The following is a 27,961-nucleotide window of genomic DNA, read 5'->3' as shown; positions in this document are numbered from 1 at the left end:
AATAATGCTGACAGTAGCAGACGGCGTTTAGGAACGCGCGCACGCGCTGTGAGGACCAAAGTTCTCGGGCGAACCATCTCGGCGTCGGCGGCGATAAGCGCGAACACGCGCGCGCTCTGCCCCTCCCCGCGATAAGGCCGGACAACGGTTCGCCGAGAGGTGTACGAGAAACAACGCAGCGCGGAGCTCTGCCGTAACGGGAGTAAGGAGCTCGCGGCGGAAACATGGCCGACAGAGGTGTTGCCGGGGCCGAAGGGTCCGTCCCGAAGGGTCCCCCGCCGCCCCAGGGGGCAAAGCAGCCCCCGCGTGCCCGTCCCGTGAGCAATAAGAGCAAGAATGGCGGCGGAAACTCGTGCGGATTGACATGCGTCAAGTACTGCCTCTTTATCGTCAACCTCGCCGTTTGGGTGCGTATGTCCTGCTCCACTGTACGCCTCCCATCACGCCCCGTCGGGCGCTGCAGTTCGACAACACTGCTTTTCCATCTCGTTGCTGTCGATAGCTTTATTTCTTGATCCTCTTTTCGAACGCTGCCTCTATGCAAACCCTTTTCGCAGATCGAACCCTGATCGTCATTTTCTTCTGGTTATCCGGAAGGCACATTTTGCATGATGCGAGTGGACGCCTTTAAAGGATGGCTAGCCATTGTTCCTGAGCTGTACAGCAGTGAAAATAGCTATTCGTATCCAGTGATATGGGGCTAGTGTACCCATGCAAGGAGTGATACGAACAAGTGCTAAGCGTCGCGGTACTTGTGGTGTCTGTGCACGTGCTTTCAAGGTGTGCATATGAATCAACTCTACCTGCAAGCTCGATTTCTAGCCCAGTGCACTCGTAAAGCGCTGCATGCTAATCGCAGTGTTTCCAACCTTCGTGGTGCACATCATCGGAGAATTCGGTGCATATCCCGTTCATCGACATATATCGCCAAAGCGCCGAAAGAAAAGTCGTCTAGCAGATCGTTCCAAATAAACCTGTCGAATGTCGTAGATCTCCTTTTGCACATCTATCTATCATCCGCGAATGTTTATTCAATTCCTTGTGCAGCAGGAAACAAATTGAGATCGCTATGAAAAGCTCGCTGAAAAGACAATGCTTGATGACATTGCAAGTTGCAAATTGTGGGGTTTAACGTCCAGAAACGTCACATGTGCGGTGAAAGAAACCATAGTGGAGGGCTCCGGATTAATTTATGCCACCTGGGGTTCTTTATAACGTGCGCTGACACCACCCAGCACACGGACGTTTATGTATTTCGCCTCCATCGAATTACGGCCGCCGCGGCCGAGATTGAAGCCTCGCGCATTGTATCAACAGATGAACGGCAAAGCCACTAGAGCTAATTTTTGTAAGGGATGATACGTTCCACTTATTCTAAGGAAACAAACTGTTTACTGCCTCTATGCGTCAGCACTGACATTTTCATTTGTCAAGTTGTCTGCATTCTCTAAGCTTCGACCAACTCACCGTCTGTCCATATGAATCACGACCCTCGGACGCTCTGCATCGCGTTTGCGGACCGCGAACATTTAACGCGCGGAGAGCCGAGATAGGCAGAGGGGCGCGGTTTCTACCATGTTTACACCGGAGAGCAATCCAAAAGAACTGCGCGCTAGGACTTCCGATGCTTACTGCATACGACAAACAACTAGAAAGCAAAACAGCCGCAGAAGTCGCGAGGAGTGGCCGTGTCGTACAGTTTGTCGGTTAGTACCACGGCACCGTTGCACCGTGCGTCGAAAAAAAAAGAGAAAGCAAAATTAATCAGCTTCGCTCTTTCGTATGAGCTCGCAGAGAAACAAGCGTGCAAACGAAGCAAAAGCGCGCATACACATATCTGCTCCAGGGCACATCCGGCTATATTTGGGTAACGCTATTAGCGAACGCATTAGCGGCTGTGCACACAGCGCGCGTGCGGCCGACTGTACGCTCAAAGTATGCGGCGCTGGAGGCGTAGTAGATATCGCGAACGCCGCTAAAGCGAACAGCTCTTGTAGGTTGTTTGTTTCTTTTCCTCTCCTTTTGCTCCCGTTACTTACGTAAGCGGCAACCGCTTGCCTAAAGCTATAAATTATTTTTCCTGCTCTGTGCCGCAAGGACAAACCAGAGGACGCCGACCTGTTTTGCGAATGAAGTTGAGAAAGCGAACGATTGGTTAGTGCGCGCGCTTGCGTGGAACACGGAAGCTGCCATTTGCACTACTCGCTTATTCGGTTAAATACGCGAAGCGGCCCTTTTTGTTTAGTTCCGTTTGAAAACAATGATGTACACACCGAAACCAGGTGGCGACAATTCATCCCGTTGAGCTGTTCTAGCAACATTAGTGCTACAGATGTAAAACATGCCTCAAACACTGGTAATGGCAGCAAGCGCGCGCTGGTGCAAACTTCCTGTGTAGTAGACTCACATCAGCGTATAAGTTCTTCCGCATTTAAACGCTTTAAACGCACTTTCCCCTGATAACTGCGCAGCGGTTAAAGGGGAAAATTAGAAACGCCAGTTCATTTTCGAACTGTGCAAAGAACTACCACGGAGCAAGGGACAGTGTGTGTGTGTGTGTGTGTGTGTGTGTGTGTGTGTGTGTGTGTGTGTGTGTGTGTGTGTGTGTGTGTGTGTGTGTGTGTGTGTGTGTGTGTGTGTGTGTGTGTGTGTGTGTGTGTGTGTGTGTGTGTGTGTGTGTGTGTGTGTGTGTGTGTGTGTGTGTGTGTGTGTGTGTGTGTGTGTGTGTGTGTGTGTGTGTGTGCGTGTGTGCGCGCGCGCACGCACGCACGCACACACGCACACACACCGAAAATGCAAACACCTTGGTCGGCGCTTACCGCAGGAAACAAACAGGTTCCCCTGTTAGCGTCGTCACAAGGAATAGACAATACACGCGTTTTCGCCATAGCATTCTAGTTGTTAGCTTATATATTCGCCGTTAGATACATGCTTGCCAAACAACGCGCTTAACTAGTAGCAGGGCTTATTTTAGCAAGCTCTTCCGTCGCGTATGTGTTCACTGGCCGACCAGATTTAAGCGCAGGCTTTTAGTAGCAGTCTTTAATGCGTTCACATACTTAGTTAGTTTTTCTTTTTCGGTTTATTTTCGTCCTCAACGATTAGCTTTTGATTCAGTGGAATGTCTTTCATGCGCGCTCTATATTTCAGTAATTAACTGCAAACAAAAGCACTCGGCACGGCCACACTTATCATCAGAGGGAACCTGTATGACGCAAATAAATACACGTTGAAGAATGTGTTTTCGCTGTTGAAATTTACGATGAAAAAATTCACGATACTAACAGTGATAACCACTTATTCGCTTTAGTTAGAGCGCCCTTCTGATTTTTGCTGCTCTTGATGTGGCTACACTTTTGTCACTTCGTGTAATCTCCTCCCTAGCATATTCTCGTTTAATTTTGCCATCAAAGCGGATAAGAACTAGTTGATGCACCTTGAGGCTCTAAAGTATAATCACCTCAGAAAAGCATACCGGTCATATATATGCGTCAACATTGCCGGTATAGCCAGGTAACTCCACTTCGTCGCTTCCGAAAAAAAAACTAAAAAAATAAGCAGTGGTTTTAATCAGGATATAATTGGTTAAAAATTTCGTTTGAATAGAATGGGATGAGTTTCCGGAGTAAAATGCAAGGACTGTACAATGAATGATAAAACAGTGCAGCGGGAAGAAATAAACAGACGTAGATTCGCAACAAAATTGCTTTATTTTTTTGTGACAAAATATTCCCTAAAAATTCAGCTAGCCATGAGAACCACATTTCAGCGGACCATGTAAGGAACCAAAAAAGTGCTAAACCATGAGGATAAGCAGCTGCGCATTAAGGGATTATTTCTGTAATCAACTATAGCGGAACTAATGAAGAGCAAACTGCACGTCGTGCAAAAAAAAAAAAAACGAGTCACTAGAGCATGACTCAGCGACAAAACAAAGAAATAAATCTCTCTCAACTCACCCAGAAGACAGGTGAGGGTGGAGGAGGGAAAAGGGATGGGAATGTTAGTCAGGCAGCCGGGTACAAAGATCAGACAACGAAAATTGGAGCGCGGCGAGCGGCATAATATAGCCCGAAGCGCACCTCATGGAGATAAAAGCGCAGAGCCAGTCACAGTTTCTCTCGATTGAAAGAAATGATAAACATAGCTGGAGTAGGCAGACAGGCAGGCGGGATTTAATTTCGCGCCGACGGAAGCCTGTGCCGAGGCGTCCACCTTTTTTTTTATACTTTATTTTAATCCTCTTCATCATAGAAGAACGGGGGCCGTCGAGCTCGTGTCATCACAGGAGGAAAAAAATTTCTAGAGCGCTTTCACATAATTGAGAGCGGCGCAGTCTTCGTCGACGACACAGGGACGAGGCCTGCAGCTATGCGGAGATGCCTTTGTCTGCCCTGGGCTCACTCGTCCGACAACTGCCCCTCACCCCTCTAACCCAAACCAGGCTTGCTTCTTCAGAGTCACAAATGAGGGTTCATTTGGAAGTCCGCGCAAGTCGGACTCAGGAAAAAGAGGCATATACAACGCGAAAATGGAAGGCGCGCCTTGCACTTAAGCCATCTCTTTTTTTTTAAATTCCTTTAGCAGAGAAATTTAGTTTGATCCAGAGTTAAGGGATCTTTCGAGGCGCCGAAGAGCGGAGAAGACGAAAAGGGTGGCCCATTTTTTAACGTACTTTCAGCGATCACGTTTTTCTGTCTTTTCGTCATTACAGGCTATAAACGGTGTTTACGTTTATTTTCAACACAACTGCGCTACAGGCCGTATATTTTCACCCTCTTATACCCGCAGTAAAAGAAAGAAATGTTGTGTGAAGCTCACTATTTTGTTTTCCTCAAGCACTTGTGCTCTTTGAGAATGTCTTAGTTATGCCTGAATTCTTCTTTTCCCATGAAGAAGCTATGCAGCTCGCGTTGCTCATGCAAATTTCGACCTAATTCGCGTAATTAAGCTGTCTTCTCACCGTGAGGCTTTAATTACCTCGCATTATACGGCGCCTTTCAAAAACACATTTTTGAGGCATTGCATGCTGACTGAAAAAGCGGATTTTATTTGTGCTCGTCCTCTAGATAATCGCTCGGTGTGATATGTTCGTCTATTGAAACCAAGCGCTTCCTTATATACAGAGCATCTAGAATATATTTACTAAAGACCGACCTTCTACGTCTATAGTGCACATCCTACGGCTGTATCCTAGCCATGATCTGGTTTGCAAAAGTCGTCGCATCTGATCCATGCCAGAGCATCTCCAGCAGCAGGTGGCGATCAAAACGGATATAAAGTACGGCTGTGTGCCTCATCCGCTTTATATCTATTCTCTGTGTGTTGTTTGAGATCAAGCCACTTTAAACCGGGAATTTATCTATAATTATCCATAAAAATAGCTATTTTTTTCTTAAACTCGATTCGTCACAATGCAAAGCATCCCTGCCTAATTTATTCAGACACGATATTCCGGATAACCCAGCGTGACAGATCTGGGTTCCAATTACCGCGACAGTGTGGCTGAACGGGTATTTTTTTTTAAATTCGTATACTTAAGGCTCACGGCTCTCAACTCTAAAGTTAGCTTTGTAGGTGAGATGATGACTTTATCTATGTTTGCAATCCGAGATAAGAAAGCGATTATCTGAACAAGATTATTCAACAAAAAATGTCACTCAATCGCCTTAGCGATGACGAGATGTTCTCCCTTCATTCTGCTAGTAATTTGCACACCGCAAATTGTTTTGAAGATTATGATGAAAATCGTTCACTCTGCGCGTAGTTTACGCCAAGAGTATTCCGTCAACTCCATATAAAGGCAATGCACAAACATGACAGAGAAAGCGTTTCATCAAATCAAACGTGATGCTGCTGTGTGGTCAACACGGTACAATCAAGGCGGAAAGCTGGGCTAGTTGGTTGTCATGTTGTCATGTTGTCATCAGAATGAAGCTAGTAAAGAAGATATTAGATAGGCCACATTCGAATGATTATTCCAGCGGGAGTGTGATCATGGATTATGGCTCGTGGTAGTCATGGGAATTGTGTTTGCAAAAGTATACCCTTAAAATGGGCGTCACAGTTTAGGTGCTCGTGTAAGTCGCCCAGTACGAAATCCCCCACCGTGAGGACTCATTAGAATAGTGACGAAAAATACGTCGATAACCGCGTGCTGTTCAGCACCGCAAGACACTGCCTCTGACTCGCCAATCCCTCACAGCTGGTATGCGCCATTTACCCCTGCACTCATCAACTGTGGCCAGCATGTATCAACATCGCACAAGCGTATGCCTCCAGGTAATCTATGGTCAGGACATTCGAAGCTTATTCTGATCAAATTGGCTAAGGCTTCCTCAAATTTAAAGTGCTTATGTCAGTACGTAATTAAACGCAGCATAGCACGTGTAATGCAAGCAACGATGCAGCTATTTCGACCTGAAGAATCATAGAGGTTATTTTTTCCCTTAGTGGCGAAGCTCATTTTTTTCCCTTTAATGCTCAGCAATTTTTTTTGCCTTCCATATCATTATGCTCTAAAGCATTTTTTAAAAACACATACAACATACAAATATTGTTCCGATTCTCTTATACTCATTGAGCAAGAAACTGCAATAAATGCACACCAATTGAACTTTGCTCCTACAATTTTTTTAAAGCATTTCGCCTTTCAGAAACGTCAGATAGTTGCCTAAGTGTTTCGTTTACGAAAATGAGAGTCCATAAAATTTACAGAGTTATACAAATTGTATGCAATGTTAAAGCCTGCATACAAGTCGCGCACATTGAAGCCTGCCAGCAGCTGCTCGCATATTCTCATTAAAAATGTCCTTACGGGTGAATTAAGAAACAGCCACTCTTGCAACGCCTATCAGAAGCCAGTGTTGCGGCAGTGCAGGCAGGATATCTGCTCAGCTGGGCACGGTCACACTCGTGGGAAAGATCAAAAGCAAGCCGCCCTTGTCGCTTTCAAAACGCACGTGAGAACCCGCTTGGAGTACTGTGCATTGTACCTGGAGGACGGGTGCTTGAAGACTGCGTGCGTGTGTGTGTTCGTGAGGGGGGAGCGCGTGTGTATGTGTGTACACTGGAAACACGAAAACGCACATGGCAATTAGCTCGAGCTCATTACGTAATAGTTTAAAACGAGGTGCAGATGCACACGCCAAATGGCAACCATTCATAAAATTTTAGAAAGAGATCAGACCTCATTTCACACCACTGCCAACCAAGCAGCCCCCATCCGCCTTTTAGAGCAGGGGGTCTCAAGTCTGGTGCCAAAGACGCATTGCAGTGATGGAGTGCATGGTTGACTGAGAACATCTCCATCCTTACTAACCTTCCAAGGCCGCAACAGGCGTGGCCTAATGCTCGTTACAGAAAAAAAGGCGGGGGTTGGAGAGAAACTTTAATATGTTGTCTAAACTGCGATTAAAACACTGCTCGAGAAATATGAGCGTTATACTACAACTAGAAATCATAACTACGATGCAAAACAGCAGCGACGGTGAAGGTTTGTAGGTTACGATTGTGGTCAAGAAGGTCAATGACCATTTTCTATTGAACCACGCTCATTTGCCGTTCACTCGGCAGCTCGTTCAATTGCTCTACAGGCTACAGAAGAGGGCAAAATGCATTTATAGAAGACATTCATCTCGTTATTCAGTACATCTGCAGGCGCCTTGAAGTGATCTTTACACAGATGAGACAGCGCTCTGAAAGTGGCGCATATACTAGGTATTGCTACCGCGAAACAGTGTCATTCCTTTGCTCCATTTCCTTTATTTAGCAACAGCAGGTTGTCTGCACATGGATCCATGTACAAATATATAACATTCCAGTTCGTAGCAACTAAAGCCTCAGATTAGTAAACACTGGCTTTTTTATATTACGACATGTTCACCTATTGCATGCCTTGCTCTAACTCAGCATGGTTCTGAATTTTTTTACTCGAAACGAGTGGCGAAGGCAGCCGGTACGAGTCTCCGCGTAATACCTTTGGCAGAGCCACCTGTTGGCCATACTTCTATGCATAAAACCGCCTGCACACCTCTGCAGTTGTCGTGCATATGTGTACGCTGGCCGCGCGATGTTCATGAATTCTTTGTTTTTATTTTGCTGCGTAAAGATAGCAGGACACGGCTTTCCTACCAATGAATTCGGCAACACGGATAGTGGTTTTATGACGGATGTATCCCCCGTCGCGCTATCGGTGGCCGTAAAGCTTCCGGGTGGCAGTGATGTGGTTGTACCGTGGCGCGGCGCGGGCCAACGTCCGTCGCGAGCACGCTCTGAATGATTCCTAAACGTGCTAATGCTGCTGCTACGCAGAGTGTGCCGCCGCGTCAGACGTAATATTCTCACTGCTTCACGCGTACATAGTCATGCACACAACAGTGCGGTCAGCGCACTTTCATGTCCCAAACATATCTCTTAATGGCACGTTGTGTTATACGCAGACGGGACCTGCGGCAGTGCGCCCAAAGAGAGAGGGAAATGGGGGAAGTAATAAAGCGCGAGTTGGGCATTATACGGACGTTATGACAAAGTACGCTGGCTTCCTCCGCCTGAATGCCAGCACGGATGTTGGACCTGACGTCCGAAGAAGGAAAGGCGCAAGTTGCTTTTAGCACTTCAGGAGTGAGGCGAAGTGAGAAATTCATAACAGCTGCACGGGATCTTGTACCTCTTTTTGCCTCGAGCTCATCACAGGCACATGCGTTTCACTGGTGGAGTTCAAGCTGTGCTTGGACGTTTGTTTCGAAGAATTTCGCGCAGAGTGTTCTAGGAAAACAATGGACGCAGGCTAAGTTCGAAATATCCATGCTATATAATAGAAAGCTCTTACGTTGAAGCGTTCTTTTTTTTATTTTTTACTGTGCACAAAAACAAGCGCCTGAAAAAAAAAATGTATGCTACTGCAGCACCCCTTTTAACCCTCCATCATGCACTTGAATCTTGGCACTTGTTTTCAATTGCATTTAACCTCATTTGGAAAGTTCTGGGTTTGTTTTATATGTTTATATGGTTCAGTTGCATTTTCGACGAGCTCCGCCAGAAGTAAGTGGCACATAAAAATGCGCTTGTCGTTTATTTTATTTATGAAACGGTTTGTTACCCAGGCTGTCCGTTGATTTATGCGGCGGCTTAGTGGCTGCGGCATTTGGCGGCTCAGTCCATGAACACGAGATCGAGTTCAAGCCGCGGCCGCCGCATTTCGATGGAGACGAAATGAAACAATGCTGTGTGATGTCAACGCTGTGTTATGTCACAACATGTTAAAAAAAACCGTAGAAATAATCCGTAGCCCTTCTCTGTGGCGTCTATCATAGCCAATGTGCATCTCTGAGACACTACACCCCACGTAGCATACCATTACACTGTGACTTTTGGTACTTAAATACAAGGACTAAAAAATGCTTCGAGTTCGGGGTCTGGTTTACATTAAGCGCTGAAGCACCGAATAAAACTTGCGCAATGGGGAGAAATTTGTTTATTTTGCATGTTAGTACACTAAGCATTGGAACCGAATACCTCTCTCAAGTTTTGAAGGTCTCAAGGATACCGACATTACACTTTGTGCACTTCTTGCACAGAAGTGCTGCAATCACTGCTGGCTCACCTGTCGCACTCGTCGGAATAGGCACCGATGCAGCCATTTGCGCTAGTCGATCAAATTTAACACCAACAAGGACTCGTGTTTTGTTTTTTTTCTCGAAATTAATTTTCTTAGCGACCTTTCATCTCGACGCCCCACCGTCGCATCAAGTACTTTAGTAGTGTCTGCATCATAAATTGAGATGAGAACGGTAGACCCAGTGTTGCGAATGAGTGGCTACAACGAAGTGCATGACAATGTTACGTAGGCGGTGGGGCACTGAGCTGTACAATCTCAACAGCGAAATTGTAGTGCATGCACTACAACGTTGGCTTTGTTTAAGAGCGTGTTTTAAACGTATGCGCTTCGCAACAACGTTTATGCAGGATGTATTTACCGCTTTGCTTGAACGCTGACATTGAAATCGACGTTGAAATTAATTTTCTGAATATGCTGAAGGAACTTAAAGGCTGATTGTGCGTGTCCTGTGGAGGATCTTTACCGTTCCATTGGGTTAAAACAGTGACGAATGAACTGTCCGCTCATAGCGCATAGAACTTTCCGTCATCGCTCAGCTCTGGCTCTTGTAACCAAGCCGGCTGGCGTTTGGTGGTTTCACGATGAGGGATAGAGCATTCCTTTGGTCTGCAATTCTGTCTCAATATGTCTGCCATGCTTCGAATTCTTTTGCTTGAGAAGCAAAGGAAGTCTAGAACACGAGCATGTTCGAACATGAGAAATTGAGTGCGTGAAGTATGTCCAGCTTTCTTGGGCAAAAATTTTGAAAATTGTAAAACTGTAAGACACTGTTATGAAAATATTGAAGGTAATGGACCACTATTCTGAAATGTAGCAAAATCTTTCTTTTAAAGTGTTTCCATTGATCGCATCGAACAGTTAAGATTGCCATAGAAAACCACTGCGGAAAGCTTTTGAAGATAGCAAAAACATGAACAGAAAAAAAAATACAAGACTGCCGTCGGGTTATCTGCGGATACATTGATTGTCATAGTGAAATCTGAGATTATATGAAAAAATTGCGTTCATAAACGGTTTCCCGCTCAAAAATGCTCTTGTCCAGAATTGGTGGATATGAAAACAATCAGCGCATAATATTGTTAATGAATCTTAGAAGCCTTGATCTTGAAGTCTTGAAGCTCGGTGAGGTGGACCGAGCCTTAAAAGGCTAGGTCGAGTTTACCGTGGATGCATTTATTTTCCTTGTAATCTCTTCCAGTTTATTTTTTTATCAGAATACATCCGTGACCCCGTAGTCCACCGAGTACTTTTTCATTCCTCGATTATTATTCTGTTTTCTTCTACGAGGAATTGGAGAGCTTTAAAACAACCCAGAGGTCGTACGCCAACTCACTGCTGTTGGTGATCCTCCAGCAGGAGCGGCCACACGGGGGCGTGCATTTATCCCTGGGAATGCGCAGTATATAGGCGGTCAGCTGACCCAGTACGCGTCCAAGCTAATACATCTTCCTTGCACTAAAATTGTCCGATAAGACACGAAGGACAGTACAGAGAGAGCATAATAATAATGATTGGTTTTGGGGGAAAGGAAATGGCGCAGTATCTGTCTCATATAGCGTTGGACACCTGAACCGCGTCGTAAGGGAAGGGATAAAGGAGGCAGTGAAAGAAGAAAGGAAGAAAGAGGTGCCGTAGTGGAGGGCTCCGGAATAATTTCGACCACCTGGGGATCTTTAACGTGCACTGACATCGCACAGCACACGGGCGCCTTAGCGTTTTGCCTCCATAAAAACGTAGCCGCCGCGGTCGGGTTCGAACCCGGGAACTCCGGATCAGTAGCCGAGCGCCCTAACCACTGAGCCACCGCGGCGGGGCTACAGAGAGAGTACTGTCCCTGTATGTTCGTCCTTCGTGCCTTCGCGCTGAGACAAACGTTTGGAGTTTTTGAGAAGAGACGAAGTTTTAGCGCCACCTCGCCTAACACCTGACCAGTGGACAGGTGGGGGCGCGCACCTGCCACTGCGCATGCGCATCCGGCACCCTACTCTTTCGTTATACGCTTACACTACTACGTCTTCGCCATATGCTAAAAGTATCTTGTTAACAACGTAAAAAGGTCGCAGATTTCTGGTTTCAAAAATTGGGCGCCACGCAGAAGCGGGAACCTTCCATCCGGAGGCCGTAAACGAAACCATGCGCCTTTCCTTTTGCAGCTGCTGGGCCTGGCCGTGATCGTGGTGTCGGCGGTGGCGCTGGCGGGCGCCCCGACGGACGAGGCCCCGCTGGCTGGACTGCAGAGCGTGCGGAGCGCCGCCGCCACGGGGCTCTTCATCGGATGCCTGCTCTTCCTGGTCGGCTTCCTGGGCTGCTGCGGATCCATGCGCGAGTCGCCCGTCATGCTCACCGGCGTGAGTGTGCTCAACTGATAGCTGGGAGCGGGGGACAGCCGTACTCATTTACACCGTCACGTGACCCTATGATAAGGGGCCCACCGTCGCTGGCGCCAAAACCACGGGCCTCAATCACGTGACCTCACTGTCAATGGCCAGCCGATGAACGCGGCAGTGCTCTGTCCTCTCTGGTCAGGAGATAAGCACGTGATCCTGGAGTGGTGACGTCATTGAATTGACCCTTGCGACACAACTATCGCTGCAACAGTATCGCGGGTTAGGTGAAAACAAGCAAGCGGGAAAGTCGCGCCTTTTGATCACTGCTTCTCATTTCAGGAAACAGATAGTTATTAGAAAGATCAAACAAGGTAAACGCACAAGACGAGGAAAAGGAACACGGTTGGTCGTACAAATGGACTCTTATAGGCAGTTTTACGCAGAGCCCACATCAAGTACGCACAGCCTACGCCGTATGTGTCCCACGCGCCGCTTGAACTGAGCTTAATGCAATGCTTATGTACAAAAAAAAAAAAACTCTGGAACATCAGCAGTCATGCAGGCATTCTGCAACCACTGTGCGAAGGAAGCACATGCCGCTATGCTATAAAATATCTGTAGGGTCTGCACAGCGACACTAGTCCTCCATGTAAACAATGGGAGAGCACCAGTCAGGAAATGCATCAGGCATAAGGGCACAATCATACCGTTGTTACTTGCTGCGCTTTTAGCGGAGGTACTAGGAATAAGTATCTGGAGTTAATAAAGAACACCTTTTGTAAGTAGTGATTTGCTGAGTGGCAATGCTCTGCTGAGTAACTCATGGCAGGAATTGCAACGCACTGTTAGGTGTGGGGCTTCTGTCCTGTAGCAGGCCACCGGTGTTGGGGGATTGCGCTTCGATCCCACCGCTGCCACCAGTTGTTAGATGCGGGCCCCTGGTTCGCCTGTGCCGTCTCTCGCCAAGGCCGGTGTCCCGGGGTTCCGGATCGGGAGTCTGCTGTAGGGGGATTGACGAAGAGATGAGAGGGTCTTCGAGGTGAAGAAGAGACTGAAGGGTTTATTTACATTTATACATAGATTGAAAGAGTGAATCGGGAGCTGGCTGAACACACGCCAGATCGGTGCTTAAATAGGGTCCGCTGTCCCCAGGTCCCTAGTTGGGGAATCTAGTTCATTAAAAATGCGTCGAATCACTGTGATGTAGATCACGTGTCCAGTCTTCCGGGTCCGCCTTCCAGGACGCCCCCAGCCACACACTCTTGCCACTTCTGGCAGATTATGGTCCGCGCTGTCCAGGCTTCAGTGATGAATAGCCCGAAGGGGGTCCCATGGCAGCGTCGAAGGTCAGTCACCTGCACTTCACAGCGGTAGCGTGGGAACGAAAGGTTGCCACCGCAGTTTGCAGAAGCTTTCACGTGGAGCGTGGGACCTAAAGGTTGCCACTGCAGTTTGCAGAAGGTTCCACGTATAAGGAAAAGCACAGTCTAAGACGAAGTTGTTTTCGAAGCACGAGGATTCCGGCGACGTTGGTTTAGTCAAACCCGGCCGCATTTGCCACGGCTCATTTGCAGTCCCGCAGCTCGCCGGCTCCCCCGTCGTCCCCTCCGGGAGAAACGTCCCGGGTGGGTCCGGCGTTGAGAACAAAAGACAGGTTCACCAAAGCCGTTCTCAGACAGCGGAGGGCCGTTTCACCCCGTAAACAGCAGGGGGGGGGGGGGGGGGGAAGGACCCTTGTAGACGCCACCACCTGCACTCGTGGCGCTGCAACCACATCGACGGCCGTTTGAAGCCTCTGTAGATTGATGATTCCCAGTGGCTTGAATATTCTTGGCATGTTGGCGTCTCCAGACGTAACAGCACGTTTGAGCATCAAAGCAGGCAGTGTACATGGACAATTATCTTTCAGCCATGAATTAATTACACTATTACTTTCCTATTAACATGACAAATTAAAAGAAAGCTTAAAGCATTCCCTTATGCTTTCCTTTGTTTCCTTCACTGTTGGCTTCCTAGGTATCAAATTGCACGGCAGGCTTAAAGACTATCACGATACAACCTCATTTTATAAACGGACCAACAGTTTAAGGCAGTGGCCTTTATAAATAGTCAAGGGGCGTACATCTGCTCAGGCAACGTAGTGAGCGCATATCCGCACCGTGAGACTTTAAACATTAAGGAGAATAAGACTGGAGCGGGCTGCACTTGGCAGGCGCTCTTACGACATGAGTAGCAACTGACCAACATCCGTCAAGAGAACAATATAACAATTCTGACTTGTCAGAACCAACCTATGGGGACGAAGCTCGGATGCCAACAACAAAAAAAACGTTGAAGTTCAATTAAGGACAGAAGTTCAATAAAGGAGGATTTAATTCACGACGTTTCGGCTGGAGGGCTAGCCTTTCTCGAGTGTACTACAGGAACTGCGGAATCAGGGTGTAGAAGAGCAATGTGCAAAAATACTGAAAGATATCTGTAGCAGCTAAACAACTACCATAGTCTTCCATAAAGTCAGCTATAAAATTCACAATCTCGTCAACGCTATTCGCCACCTGTTTACAGGAGGTATTCAAAAGCCTCGACTGGGAACAGTTGGGGATGAGAGTTGATGGAGAATACGTTAGTGATCTCCGATTCGCTGATGTTATTGTCTTGCTAAGTCACTCAGGACATGAACTGCAAAGCATCATCAATGAGTCAGACAGGCCGAGCAGAACGGTGGGTCTAAAAATTGATATGAAGAAAACTAATGTAATGTTAAGCAGTCTAGCAAGGGAACGAACAGCAGTTCACAATTGGTAGCGAGGTGCTGGAAGTGGTAATTGAATACGCTTACTTAGGCGAGGTAGTGACCGCAGATTCGGATAGCGAGAATGAAATAACTAGAAGAATAAGAATCGGGTGGAGCGCATATATGACAGGTTCTTTCAGGTCATGAATAGCACTTTACTATTATCCCTCAAGAAAAGAAAGTGTACAACAGCTGTATCTTACCGCTACTGACCTACGGGGCCGAAACATGGAGGCTAACGATAAGGGTTCAGCTTGAGTTAAGGACAATGCATCGAGCTACGGAAATGAAAATGGTAGGTGCAGCGTTAAGAGACAGGAAGAAGGCACAGTGGGCCATGGCACAAACGCAGGTTAATGACATCTTGGTCGGAATCAAGAGGAAGAAATTGGCTTGAGCAGGGCATGCAATGCGAAGACAAGATAACCGCTGGTCCTTACGGGTAACGGAGTGGATTTTAAGAGAAGGCAAGCGTAGCAGGGGGTGGCAGAAGGTTAGGTGGGCGGATGAGATTAAGAAGTCTGCAGGCATATATGGTGGGCGCAGCCATGGCAAAGGACAGGGTTAATTGGAAAGACATGGGAGAGGCCTTTGTCCTGCAGTGGGTGTAGCCAGGCCGATGATGATGATAAGGATAGCACAGCGAGCCGCGTAACGAAAAACTGCGAGAATAGATAAGAAGCTCAATTTGATGATATCCCATCAGATATTAAGAAGTAATGAACTTGTACACGACACGTTCTACGGCGAAGAGATAACACATGGTCTGTGGGAACAACAGAGTGGAAGGTAAGAGAAACGACCCCAGGGGCAGCGATCAGGAAGGAAGATGGGATTATGAGCTTTACTGGGTTAAAATTGAGGCGGCCCACGTAGAATAGGGCTAATTAGAAAACAATGGCAGAAGATAGGGGACGCCTTCGTCCTATAATGGACATTGCCTGGAATTATAATAATAGCAATTGTGGATACGGTGCGCACGAAAAGAAAAGAAATAGACACAGATGAACGACGGGTGAGGCGAGGGAAGCCAAGATACGCGGCTGCAATATCACGAAAACACCGGGCCTAGACTGACTGGATCGTTCGAAGTCTTTTCTTGTTTTTTTTTTTATGGGGACGGAGTGAGGGTTGCGGCGTACAGATATCTTTTGCAAAAATGCTTTTAGAAGCGGCCCGCGGCACGCGCTGTCAGGTCACGTGTCAGGTAGCGCTTTGCTGGTGTTGTAGTACGCAGGTGTTCGCGGAGATGTACACACAATGGCATTCTTACGCTGCCGTGGACCAATTCTGTCACGTATCAGTCTTGCCGGTTCAGCGCCCTATGCAAAGTCAGTGACCGCCAAACGCTGACTCCGAAAGTATAGATACCGCTGCTTCCGACAAGCAGACAAGACGTGAACATGCGCGCACAGTCAACTAGTGCAGATCAGCTACGATACAATGCGCGCTAGCTAGGGGATTTCTACCAACCCCCCTTGTGCCATAATAATGGGAACAGCCTGGCAGTGTAAATAGTCGCCGATTCGTTTGGATGACAGGAGCGCCTCGCATCGCCCTGTTCCCGTGTACAGCAGGAACGTCGCTTGCGGCAATTTCTTTTCGTGCGCACTGTTATTGCCGTCGACTCTTACCGGTACTTGATGTTGTGCTATTGAGAAAAGCACAAGACCACTGCATTTTTTTCGTTCACGATGTGTTTTCGGCAACTACATGCACGCTTCGAGGTGCTGTCAGTTACAAGCTCCAGGTGACCCGAATGTGGTGGTGGTCGTGGTTTTTTTTTATTAAAATAATAGTAAAAGGGAAGGAAAAGATTTTTGCTAGCCCCGGCATCTGCCATCGATACTGAAGCACCTGAGCTGGGGCAGCGGAAATAAACGATAGCAGGCAGAATGGAGAAATGAAATGAAAGAAGTGAGGGGCAATGTTTCTCGTTCGACGTGAACGTCCACTAAACTGAAGAGTGTGGAATAACTGCGCAGGCTCACAAATAAAACTACGAGTTGTCTATGACGCTTTTCTTTGAGATGGTCATTCCGGAGGGGTAAGTGTAAAGGGGACCAGCCGTAAGCGATGCGAAGCATTGATAATGGTCTTTTCTGCGCAGACCAATGTTTTCGAGCCGCCGCGATGGCTCAGTGGTTATGGCGCTCGACTGTTGACCTGCAAGACGCGGGTTCGATCCCGGCCTCGGAGGTCGCATTTCGATGGAGGTGAAATGCTAGAGGCCCGTGTATTGTGCGATTTCAGTGCACGTTAAATAACCCCAGATGGTCGAAGTTATTCCGGAGCCCTCCACTACGGCGTCCCTCAAAGCCTTAGTCGCTTTGGGACGTTAAACCTCATAAACCTAGCTTAAACCAAACCAAACCAGATCCCTAACGCTTGTCTCCCATGCCGATAGCACGTAGAAGCCAATCACCACGCAACGAGAAGGAGATCCGTACATTGCTTGAGTTAAAGCCACGCCATTTCCTTGGGCCCCGCGTGTTGCCTTTAAATGTTCGTGAAGAAAAATGAAATAATTCTAAAGAGATGCGATTCTAGCGTAGGGCGCTTAAGCCTACACTCTAAAGAGAAATGAGTAAAAAGTGAGTAAACTTTCCCCTAGTGTACTTTCTTTTATATAGAAGGGAGCGTGCCAGAGGTCATTTTACTCCTTTTTTGCTCCAATATATGCGCATTTGTGTTTTGTGTGTAGCATAACCAGGCAACGCGTGGCGCGCCCGTCCAGGGAAACACATCTCGTTTTGCTGGATTTCCGCTTCGCGTCGAGCTCATCTGCAGAATACCCGTGGTCGGCGCACAGCTCGCGGTAAGCGTACAGCCGGCGTTGCATTACTGCGAAAACAGAGAGCTGCTCCCGCGTCTATCTGGCACTCGAGTGCAGATAACTCCGCCGAAGAGAGGCGAGCAGAGACAATAGCGAGTCGTCTCCAGTCCCTTTGCATTGTTTGCTTGCCGTTTGAGGTTGGCCGTTGCAAAACCAGCGTGAAATCAGGGTTAAGTGTATTAAAGGTGCAGCAACCGTGACGCGAACCGTCGGAGTGAGTCAGATGTCAGAAGGTGTTTACCAAAAGGGCGCCGCCTTCATGCCTGCTTGGTGGTGGTGCAAGTTCACTTTGACGCCACCCAGATATCGCGAGCATTTCTCTTCCCTGCGACGCTGTTCCTCTTCTGTTTCGAGCGTATCGGGGCGGAGATAAGGACAGGAGCGGGACGTGCAATAACGGTTCTTCCCTTCGCCCACTCCATCCATCGGTTGCCTAGCGACCACGACAGCGCGCTATCGCGTTGCGGCCGCGTCTGGCGTCGTGGGAATGCATGGAGGGTGGCGGCGTGCAAGGATCGAGAGCGCCTGCTCCCGCGTGCCTTGACACAAGAGCTGCCTGAAATAACCGGGAAGTGCGTCAGGCGCTGTGCAGGTCACTCCCTGCGCACCAAGCATCGTTAAAGCAGCGCTTTTGAAAGCGTGTACAATCGAGCGCATGAAAGGCTCCGTGGAGGACGCCTGAGTGGCAATCGAAGACGATAGCTCGATTTTTACAAGCCCGGGAACTGGCGGAGGCGAAGGCCGGACTCGAGTGCTCTAATCTGTCGCGGTGAAATGAACTGCAGCTCTGTGCAGATATGTGAAACCTATGCGCACAGTCCGCTTTTCGCGCGTCTTGGAGGCCCTTTGTCTCCGATAGTACGTCGGCAGACAATACGCTGTGAGTCAACTTGGCAGTCAGGCAACTACTGGCGCGACTAGTCGCGGAGAGAGAACAGCACACTCAGACACCGGCCATAGCGGGGTCCGAAATTAATTTCATTCTTGAGGCGGACCATACAGGTTGATAAACAAAGCAGGGGGGGGGGGGGGGGGGGGATAGAGGTGGGGAGAACGTGGTCTGCTTATTCTGCAACACAGGTCTATTTATACGCTTAAGATCCAAAAGGTAGCTGCCCGCCTTCCTCCTAACGCGATCAGGAGGAAAAGGCCAACCGCTCTATACGTTCTCGCCATTGTCCTGTAATTTTCACAGATATCGTCCTACGGTTTACGAAGCGATGGGGAGGCCTCTTAGCCTATAAGCATGGCCTTGCAGATGACCCAAGTTACTATAGGCGCTAAGGGAAGCGAGAAGTCATGTTCGAATGCGTCTTTTCTCTTTAAGAAAAGCGACGGCCTGCTTAGCTGTTCTGTGAAAAGATACTGCTTCGTGGGGTCCTGGAGGATGCTCAGGTTTCACTTCAGAAAACCGCATATTTGTTAAGGTTGTCCGAAATCAGTGCTCACTGTCGCGTAGGACCCGGGTTCGAACCCGACCGCGGCGGCTGCGTTTTTATGGAGGAAAAACGCTAAGGCGCCCGTGTGCTGTGCGATGTCAGTGCACGTTAAAGATCCCCAGGTGGTCGAAATTATTCCGGAGCCCTCCACTACGGCACCTATTCTTCCTTTATTCTTTCACTCCCTCCTTTACCCTTCCCTTACGGCGCGGTTCAGGTGTCCAACGATATATAAGACAGATACTGCGCCATTTCCTTTCCCCCAAAAACCAATTATTATTATTATTGCCGCGTAGGAATTAGCGAATGACCCCCCACCCCCCCTTTCATGACGCCCGCAGTTTCTGCAACGCCTGTCACAACTACACAAAAGCGGAGTGCAACCACTTCACACTTGCTGAGTTTTTCGCAGCCAAAGCCTCAACGGAAGCTCCGAAAGCACGCAAACAAGAATAAAAGAGCACATTTTGCCACGAGCACGCCCGGATTCTTCCACAGCGTTTCTGACTTGCGGCAGCGGCATTTTTTGCGAGCTTATAGTTTTTACGGCTCCACACTTGCCCTATTTTGGTGCGTGAAATAATGCAAAAGGAATAGCGAACAAGGTTTTAGCGAGCGTTTTTTTATTTTTTTAAGTAAGAAGCTGGCTCAATCGTCTAATAATCTAATTATTTATCCATAACAGGTACATAATGTCCGCCTTGCTGTGCAGTCCAGCTGAACGGACCCGACGTCTCTCACAGCATTTTAAATAAAAATTTGTAAAAAGTAAACAAAAGCTCTATGTATATCAAAGCTCAATCCCACGCTCAACTTTCTCAAATTTTAAAACGAGTCGTGTACCTCTCGACGGTTTATAACTTCCGCGCACACAGCGTCCATTGCAAGCTTCGGCTTCGCTGAAATATTCGTTGAGGATGCATTGCTCGCTGCCATGTCTAAATGTTCAGTATAGAATTCGTTGTGCTTGGAAATGGCAGCGGTGAGCCGTCACTTGTGCCGAATTCGAAGATCGCGCTTGACACTTAAGCCCATTCTCCAGGGCTGTTGAAACCGGTCTAAACAACAGCCTTCGTTGACGTTTGCAAAATGTGCAAAGCATGCGTAAACTTCAAGCTCGGCTAACACTATTTTTTCTAAACAACTTAAATGTTCAGCTGCACGAATCATATACGCTTCTAATGTGTGCCAAGAATTCGACAACAAAACTAAATGAACAGCACTGCCGAAATGTGCAAGAGCACAACAGTACGCTGCTGTTTTTTTTTCTCTTACAGAAACGCTGCTAAAAATTGCTTTACTAAGCCTATCAAAAACCGCTCGTCGTTTTTGGGAGCTCGAGTTGTCTAGATGCGTTTTCTCCACCCGAATCAGCTCCTGACTGGCTATACCGCTGACCAACCACGGTAGCCTGCAGCGATGCTGTAGCCATGGCGTGAACCAGTCAGGAGCCACAAACTTCGTGAAATGGGCCCGTTGATTGGATGCGGCAAACTTTCAAGAATCCACAGCGCTGCAGGGTTTGCGTTAGGCCGTAATGCTGTACGTTATTCAAAGCCTTTGAGTGGCTTCCAGAGTGCACTCTAAGTAAGTGCAGCGACTCTTACGCCTCTTGCAGTACTTCGTCATTCTGCTGGTCATCGCGGTATTCCTGATTGCAGTCATGGCCCTGGCCTTCTCCTACGTCAACAGCTCAACGGTAAGCAGGCTCGAAAAGACTTGATGAGGATTAATGCTCGCAGGCTCTTAGGTTGTATCATTTGGACTCTTAGTGTATTCCAAAAGATTTGACATACTGATCATTTTTATATTCTAGCTTCACATATTCCTTATAGCCGCTTTAAATATACGCTGTTTATAACTGCATCGCATTATTGTTCTTAGTGAAAATCGGTTATATCTCTCTTCTTTAACGTTGATATTAGCCCAGCGGCAGAAGACGCACTGACTGCTGAGTAAATTGCATTTAAAAGTTTTCCCGCCACTCGAATCACAACCTGTGACGTGTACAGTCGGGGGCAAAAGTCTGTGGACCACGTATTCCTGAAATGAAGCCGACAGCTCTGCTATTATATGGCGGCTGGAGGCCACACTTGTGGAGGTGAAAGTCAAAATTTTGTCCTTTCGTCTTCACAAGTGGGGTCTCCAACCGCCGGCTAATAGCGTAGTTATGGGCTTCGTTTGAGGAACACGTGGTCCAGAGACTTTTGCCCCCGGCTGCACATGGAAACGGACTCCGTGATCAGCGTTTCGAAGTGAATGACGATGTTGCCTAGCCTTTGGGATCCGCACCCGATAAACTCTGTAGACGCACCACACTTACTTTCGGAATCAGCCGGCTGGTGACACCTGTAACTTATCTTTTTTTTTTTGCCCTCTTCTGGCTTATATGAAAGCTCCGTTTTCAGCTTCAATTTGTCCTCACTGTCCGTTTTATCAAGCCCAACTCCAGTAGGAGCCTATGCGGTGCTGTGAACGAAACAAGCTTAAAACAGCGAACGAATGCTATAGACAAAGAAAGTTTAACAAGGTAAACAAAAGCATATACCGATGTACATATCCTCACTCTGAGTGACTCCCAATTCGAAAGGCCTTATTCAGACCTCCAGATAACGTAACAAAAGAGCCTCTTACTTAAACTAGCCGAGGGTCTGGAATAAAGGACGTCAGATCAAGAACATTTGTACGAATGGTCTGGCGTGTGTGGCCTCAATTCTGTACGTTTCCTAGAGCGCATAAGCTAAGCGGCTATGTTGAAAGACTCGCAGCCATTTTTTTTTCATTTCACGAATAGTGGCTGCAAATAGAAGACGTATAAAGGTCACGAATTAATCTCTTGCCTCGCATAACAAAGGTCGTACAGGTGACTCGCGGTGAATGTCGCACGCTGCGCGACCTTTATCAAAGAGTGCAAGCTGCAATACCTAAACGGAAGTGCTATCTTTTAGTTGTTGCAGCACTGCGCGTAGGCGATGGTTAGTACTATGTGCCTAAGTCGTTTTTTTTTTCGTTGCATTTAACTTTGGCTAAAAGAGGGTGGGCTGCAAACGTTTGACACTGTTTTTATGCCGTACAGCGCCCCGTATAAAAGGACTGGGGTGCTGAAATAAATAAATATTTGTAGGTATCAAGGTAACAATGGAGCATTCAGTGTAAAGAGACAGATGTCGCCATTTTTATTTCAGACCACGAAATTGCCACGCCAAGAACCCTATGAACCTCTGGCTAGTGACCTCTGTTAGTGACCTCTGTTAGTGAGCTAGTGACCTCTGTTTTGCACGCACTTTCTTCTAGCTTTTTTTGTAGCACTTTCTTTTCCATTTGTTCAACTTGCCACGTATGCAAATGTGCTCGTTAAGGGTAAAATGTACGCAGAAGTTGTAGCGACTGAGGCGCTCTCACTCCCGCTTCCAGAAGCTCTTCCCATCCTAATTTATTACTGGCCGTACTCCGAAACACAAGCTATGGCTGTGGAGCTAATGTTTCGAAGCTTGCACGTCGAGTAGTCGAGAATGCTGCTCACGTAAGCCGGCTTCAAGCTGGTCAGCACTTTTCAAGCGTTTTTCACTGATGACTGTGGATCAACTCGAGCGTACGAGAGTAGCGTGGCTGTGTCAGTATGGCCCTCAACATCTACTTTATTGTCTCTTCAACTCTCCATTCCCTCTTTTCCCAACTCGTTGTTGCAACTTTTTCAGGAGTAACAAGTCCTGCAACATGTGTAACTCATCTCTCCTACATCACTGGAACTTACTCTTTCTCAGTCTCACTTTCTCCCTTAACATTTTAGACACATGCGCCCACGGTGGTGCGTAGATTCTGCGGTCTTGAGCTTCTCCTCTTGCTTTATGAAGACCCTAGATGAAAGGCTTGACCTGACTCGTGCGACTGTCCGCCCTGCAGATGGAGAACGCCTTAAACGAACATTTCAAGGACGTCATCACGGGAGGACGCAGGGACAAGGACCCCAAGGCCCAAGAGGAAGACATGGACACGGTCCTTTTCGTGCAGGCTGAAGTGAGCACAGATTCCTCCTTGTATATAACGGAGGAAAGCTACATATGTTAGAATGGGCAAAAAAAAATTAAGTGCCCAGCCCGCGCCACCGATTGGCACAACGGGCTCGAAGGAATGTGGCTGACAGACCGTCCAAAATTCGTGCAGCACTACTACTGCAGTACATGATTACCCCTGAAGATAGCTGCAAAACCTTAATGTAAACAGGCTGGTGCCTCAGTACAGCTGTACACCTCCATACATGCATCTCTACCGCACCGGTGCCGAGGCATTAGCATTTTGGGAGCATTGCGACGTTTATATCTAGTATTTCATCGCCAAGATAACGTCATAGTCTCGAAGTGAACGCTGTTGCACCACTTGGCACGACGCAAAGCGTCGGCTACTGTTGGCAGAGGTCGTAACCGAAATGTTGCGCAGTTTCGTTGCTGCGGAGGCCGTGGACCCCAAGACTACATCGAAAGCGGCGTGGCCATCCCTCCCAGCTGCTACGACCCCCGAGACAGCCAACGGCCCTACCTTTTCCAGACGGTATGCAGCCTTCGACAGAAGGCATTGTGGGTGTTGAACATGTCTCTGTGTACTTATGGTGATGCACTGCAAACATGAATTACCCTGTAAGGGCGTAACCAGGGAGCAAGCCGTCCTCTAACGCACTCCTTTTTAGGGGCAAGGTGTGCTACCCAGGTTAAGGGGTAGATTTCGATTACTAAATACACATGTTTACTGCACCGCAGCGGTGGCCGAGTGGTTGAGCATCCGCCTCGCATGCAGGAGGTGCGGGGTTAGATCCCCACTGCCGCCGGGTACCTACCGGTGATACAATGGGTACAAGCTTTCCCCTGTCCTGGTGCTGGGCTAGTAAGAGGTGAAATGCTTGGAAAATGGGTCTTTGACCTCACCTTGAGTAATAGAAATATATCTTGTGCCATGGCGCTATTTGGCCATAGACGCCCTTGCGCCATAAAAATCCATAATCATCAACATGTTTACTGCTGGCGACGGAGCCGTATTCCCACCCCAAAGCATAGTAACTTGAAGCAGCTAGCAATAGAAGAATGCTTTCAAACTCGGCGCCGAGGAAGGTCAGTAAATAAAGGAGATTTAAACCTCGTTTTAAAATTTCTCGTAACTGCGAGAACTTCTCATATTTTGTAGAGGCCGCCCGGTTCCGCTGCCGACCGCAAGTATTCCGTATATCTGGTGACAGAAATCTACCCTGGGCATGGGCAGCATGCCCTGACCATGTTCGGTAGTGACGGCTTACTCTTTTACGGTGACTCATGTTTAGAGTACATACTCATTGGAGACATGGGAGAGGCCATTGCCCTGCAATGGGCGCAGTCAGGCTGATGATGATGATGATGATTCATTTGTGAAGATTTTCTTGCAGTCATGCCGCAAAGCAAGCCTCCGCAATGTGGAATATATGCAATTTAAAGGTTTCTCGCACAAACTTGCTTGAGCTACACTTTCGGACGCAAAAGCTTTCGTGGCCGCGAAGGTTCGGTTGTAGTTTAATAAAAGTCCCTTGTCCTGCTATAAAGAACCAGTGACTTCACACTGGTCCGAAGCAGATGATGCCATAACCGATGTCAACTGCTAATATTGCGTATAAAATGTACAGTAGCTGAAGGCAGGGGGCCGCGACCAAAGATTCGTTTCAAGGGATAAACTCCAGGTCGATGTCCTGCGCGTTACGTAGGCCGAGATCAAGCTCGCGAATGGCAGAATTCTTAGGTATGAACTGAGCTTAAACGACTCGGCAATGTCCTGCCCTGCTTTCACACAGGGGCCCCAATATCTACCCCATTCGTTCTGCACACCTTTTCCCAATCATTTAATCATTCCGTTCATGCCTTGAGGCAATCGCTATAACGACAGCTCTAGATAAAGAATGGCGCCTGATCGTGCGCTGGCTCACTTGCCCTTTCCCATGTGGGCTGCTGCCATAAACTATAGTCTGTGTATTATAGAACTATTGTCTGTGGACTGCGACCGCGGACTTAATGTGTTCGAGACAAGAGTCTAATCCTCAAAGCTCATTATGAATCACTGTACGCCCGGGTTCGAACCCGACCGCGGCGGCTGCGTTTTTATGGAGGAAAAACGCTAAGGCGCCCGTGTGCTGTGCGATGTCAGTGCACGTTAAAGATCTACAGGTGCTCGAAATTATTCCGGAGCCCTCCACTACGGCACCTCTTTTTCCTTTCTTCTTTCACTCCCTCCTTTATCCCTTCCCTTACGGCGCGGTTCAGGTGTCCAACGATATATGAGACAGATACTGCGCCATTGCCTTTCCCACAAAAAACCAATTATTATTATTATCACTGTACGTAACATCTGCTCATGATTTGCCGGAGCACCAGTTGCCGCCTGTTGAAAATATATGACTGGAAATATAAGTCCACAGACCCCCACCACATCTCAGATTCAGGATAACATAATTATATTTCATTACATTAGTAAAGAAGTTTGCGCGCTGCTAAGAAATTTCCAGGATACTAACATGTTACACCAATCAGCCTTCGTACAACATTTGCTGAATTATATTTGATTCCTATTCTATTTTGCTCCGATTTTTTCTTCTAGTGTTTGCTGTCCGACCAATCATGAGTCATTCTTACGCACAAAAAAAAAAATGAACGCTTTCAAATCGTTGCAGACGATTTATTTCAGTGTGGTTCACGTCATTTCCGCTCACCGCTCTCGCGTACCGGCTGGCCGATCCCGACCGTATTAAAAGGACACTGAAAACGGCCTTATTCAATCATAGTTATCACTAAAAAATACTTTCCAGCTTTGTCTGGCTATGTTGAAGTTTGTCTGCCAGCAAAAGACGCATTTATTAGCGAGAAAATTTGATTTAAAAGTCTTCTCGCCAGTCGATTCGAACTCGGGACCTCCTTACCGAAAAGGGAGGGTTGCCACTGTTTTGAAGTGAATGGCGGTGTAGCGTATAGCCTCTGGGATCCGCGCAAGGAGATCGTTGCCGACGCACGCATTTTACTTCCGAAATCGACCGGTAGTGGCGACACCTGTATTTCGTTTTCCGGTCTCTTCTAGCTAACAAATGCTTCGTTTTCGGCGCGAGAAGTTTTTGTTATTAGAATGCCGTACCCTATAGAAACAGGCCAACTTCAATTCGTCATCAGTGTCCCTTTAATAGGGGCCAGGCCACTGGGCGTGCCCCAGTTGCATTTGCACGTAACAGCAAGGAAAGAAGCTAGGTAAATGGTAATGCTGTCGAGCATCGATAAATCAATCTCTAAGGACAGAAACTATTTCTAATTATGCAGAGTTCAATATTAGAGGTGGCTATTCGGGCTTGTCTTAATAAAACGCGATGCCGACTGGACCACGGCGTCAATTTTAATAAGCCGGAAGTTCGAACGGATGAAATTTGACCGTTACTCGGCCTCCTACTATTCCTCCGTCACCCTCTCCATTCTTGCTTCCTTTCCTGCGCTAAAGGTGGGATTTTGTTTTTGAAGAGCTGTAAGCATGCAGGCTTCAAACCTTGACTTTGTTTCGCGCAGGGCTGCTCTAAGGCGATGCAGAAGTACATTCTGCGCAACGGACTCGGCCTTGGACTCATCAGCTTTTTTACCCTCCTGGCTCTGGTACGTATGCACTGCTCAATCGAATAGTGTTATACTTGGCCCTCAGTGTTCCCTAACGCCGCGCGCACTGCTCACGCGGTCAGCATGCGTTCATCGTGCGAGACGGAAAAAATTTCGCCTGTTTTCGACGCACCTTTAAATTTGCTTGAACTGCTAGAAACTATGAGCTCCGGATGCTTGCTATCAAAGGAAGTTTTATTGGTAAGTCTCGCCTCACATTTTCTGGGACCTGCAAATGACCTGCAATTATTATGTGAATTATGTGCTTGGTTGTGTAACCAGCGTAACTATAATGATACAAATTAAGCGGTGCGTTCTGGCCACATATTATTCGTATAGCCGTGCTAGTTTGGTTTGTCAGGGAGAGTGAGTGAGTGAGTGAGTGAGTGAGTGAGTGAGTGAGTGAGTGAGTGAGTGAGTGAGTGAGTGAGTGAGTGAGTGAGTGAGTGAGTGAGTGAGTGAGTGAGTGAGTGAGTGAATCGCAGAATCACGCTCCAGCCTAACCAGCTGCTATTGTAATTTCAGATCATCGCCATGGTCTTCTCCTGCCTTCTTATTCAAGGCATCAAGAGAGGCCGCCAATTACACACCTCCGTGGCCTAAAGCCACGCTTTGCAGTTCTACACGATCACTGCCATTCGTCATGGATGTTATCTGCCTCCAATTTCACCATATTTTATTATACAAGCAACGAGAGTGAAAACGGAAGCAGCCATGTTTTCCCATCAGCAGCCCGCAGTTACATCATGGTCATCAACATAACAGCATACTTCTTTACTAAGAATGATGTAAGGGCAAATGTCTTCTCGTATTTGAAGCATTCCAGACACATAGTCCTTTTCTCAGTATAGAGAAGAAATGTATACGAATTCTAAAATACACTCTTTTTTTACCATGCAAGGCTATTCATATTCAGGTCATAAAAGCTTCACTTACAATTATTTAAAGCGACAAAACTATTCTCGTCACAATAAAGTTAAAATGAATTTCAGCCATTTATCAGCATGAATCAACTTTTTTTTTTTTCAAGACTAGTGCGTCTGTGCTGCATGATAAAATAGAGACCACAGTATGCGCTGAACGCTCTACATGATTTGTATGAAACAACAAATAAAAATATTTTTATCAAACCCTTCTTTTTCTCTGTAGCACCAAAATATTTTCATAGCCTTCCCAAGTACTATTTTGTCCCTAGAAAAAAAATACTTGCAAAGTTCATTGCAGTTATTGTTGTTCGCTGTTGTGGAATGACTCAGGTGAAATACGGTTCCATAATTCAATAGACAGGCACTAGAAAACTAAAACC

At 47.3% G+C, this 27,961-nt stretch overlaps 1 protein-coding gene across 1 annotated transcript; it reads left to right on the top strand.

The window, feature by feature from the left end:
- The first annotated feature begins 18 nt into the window (after nucleotides 1–18).
- On the top strand, nucleotides 19–27,785 carry LOC144129182 (23 kDa integral membrane protein-like). Its single transcript, XM_077663159.1, has 7 exons — nucleotides 19–407; nucleotides 11,773–11,967; nucleotides 20,634–20,714; nucleotides 22,919–23,032; nucleotides 23,453–23,563; nucleotides 26,572–26,655; nucleotides 27,181–27,785. Exons 1-7 carry the CDS (start codon nucleotides 225–227, stop codon nucleotides 27,256–27,258), a joined length of 846 nt encoding a protein of 281 aa, XP_077519285.1. The 5' UTR covers nucleotides 19–224; the 3' UTR covers nucleotides 27,259–27,785.
- The last annotated feature ends 176 nt before the right edge of the window (nucleotides 27,786–27,961 follow it).

This window comes from Amblyomma americanum, chromosome 4, assembly GCF_052857255.1.
Source record: "Amblyomma americanum isolate KBUSLIRL-KWMA chromosome 4, ASM5285725v1, whole genome shotgun sequence".
Classification (NCBI taxonomy): Eukaryota; Metazoa; Arthropoda; class Arachnida; order Ixodida; family Ixodidae; genus Amblyomma; species Amblyomma americanum.
The sequence above is the reverse complement of the archived record's forward strand: the minus strand, read 5'-3'. Positions and strand labels throughout refer to the sequence as shown.

Coding starts and splice junctions, on each gene's coding strand:
- LOC144129182 (XM_077663159.1), top strand. CDS start 225: ATGGCCGACAGAGGTGTTGCCGGGGCCGAAGGGTCCGTCCCGAAGGGT. Junction 408..11,772: donor TCGTCAACCTCGCCGTTTGG/GTGCGTATGTCC, acceptor TTCCTTTTGCAG/CTGCTGGGCCTGGCCGTGAT. Junction 23,564..26,571: donor GGCCCTACCTTTTCCAGACG/GTATGCAGCCTT, acceptor TGTTTCGCGCAG/GGCTGCTCTAAGGCGATGCA.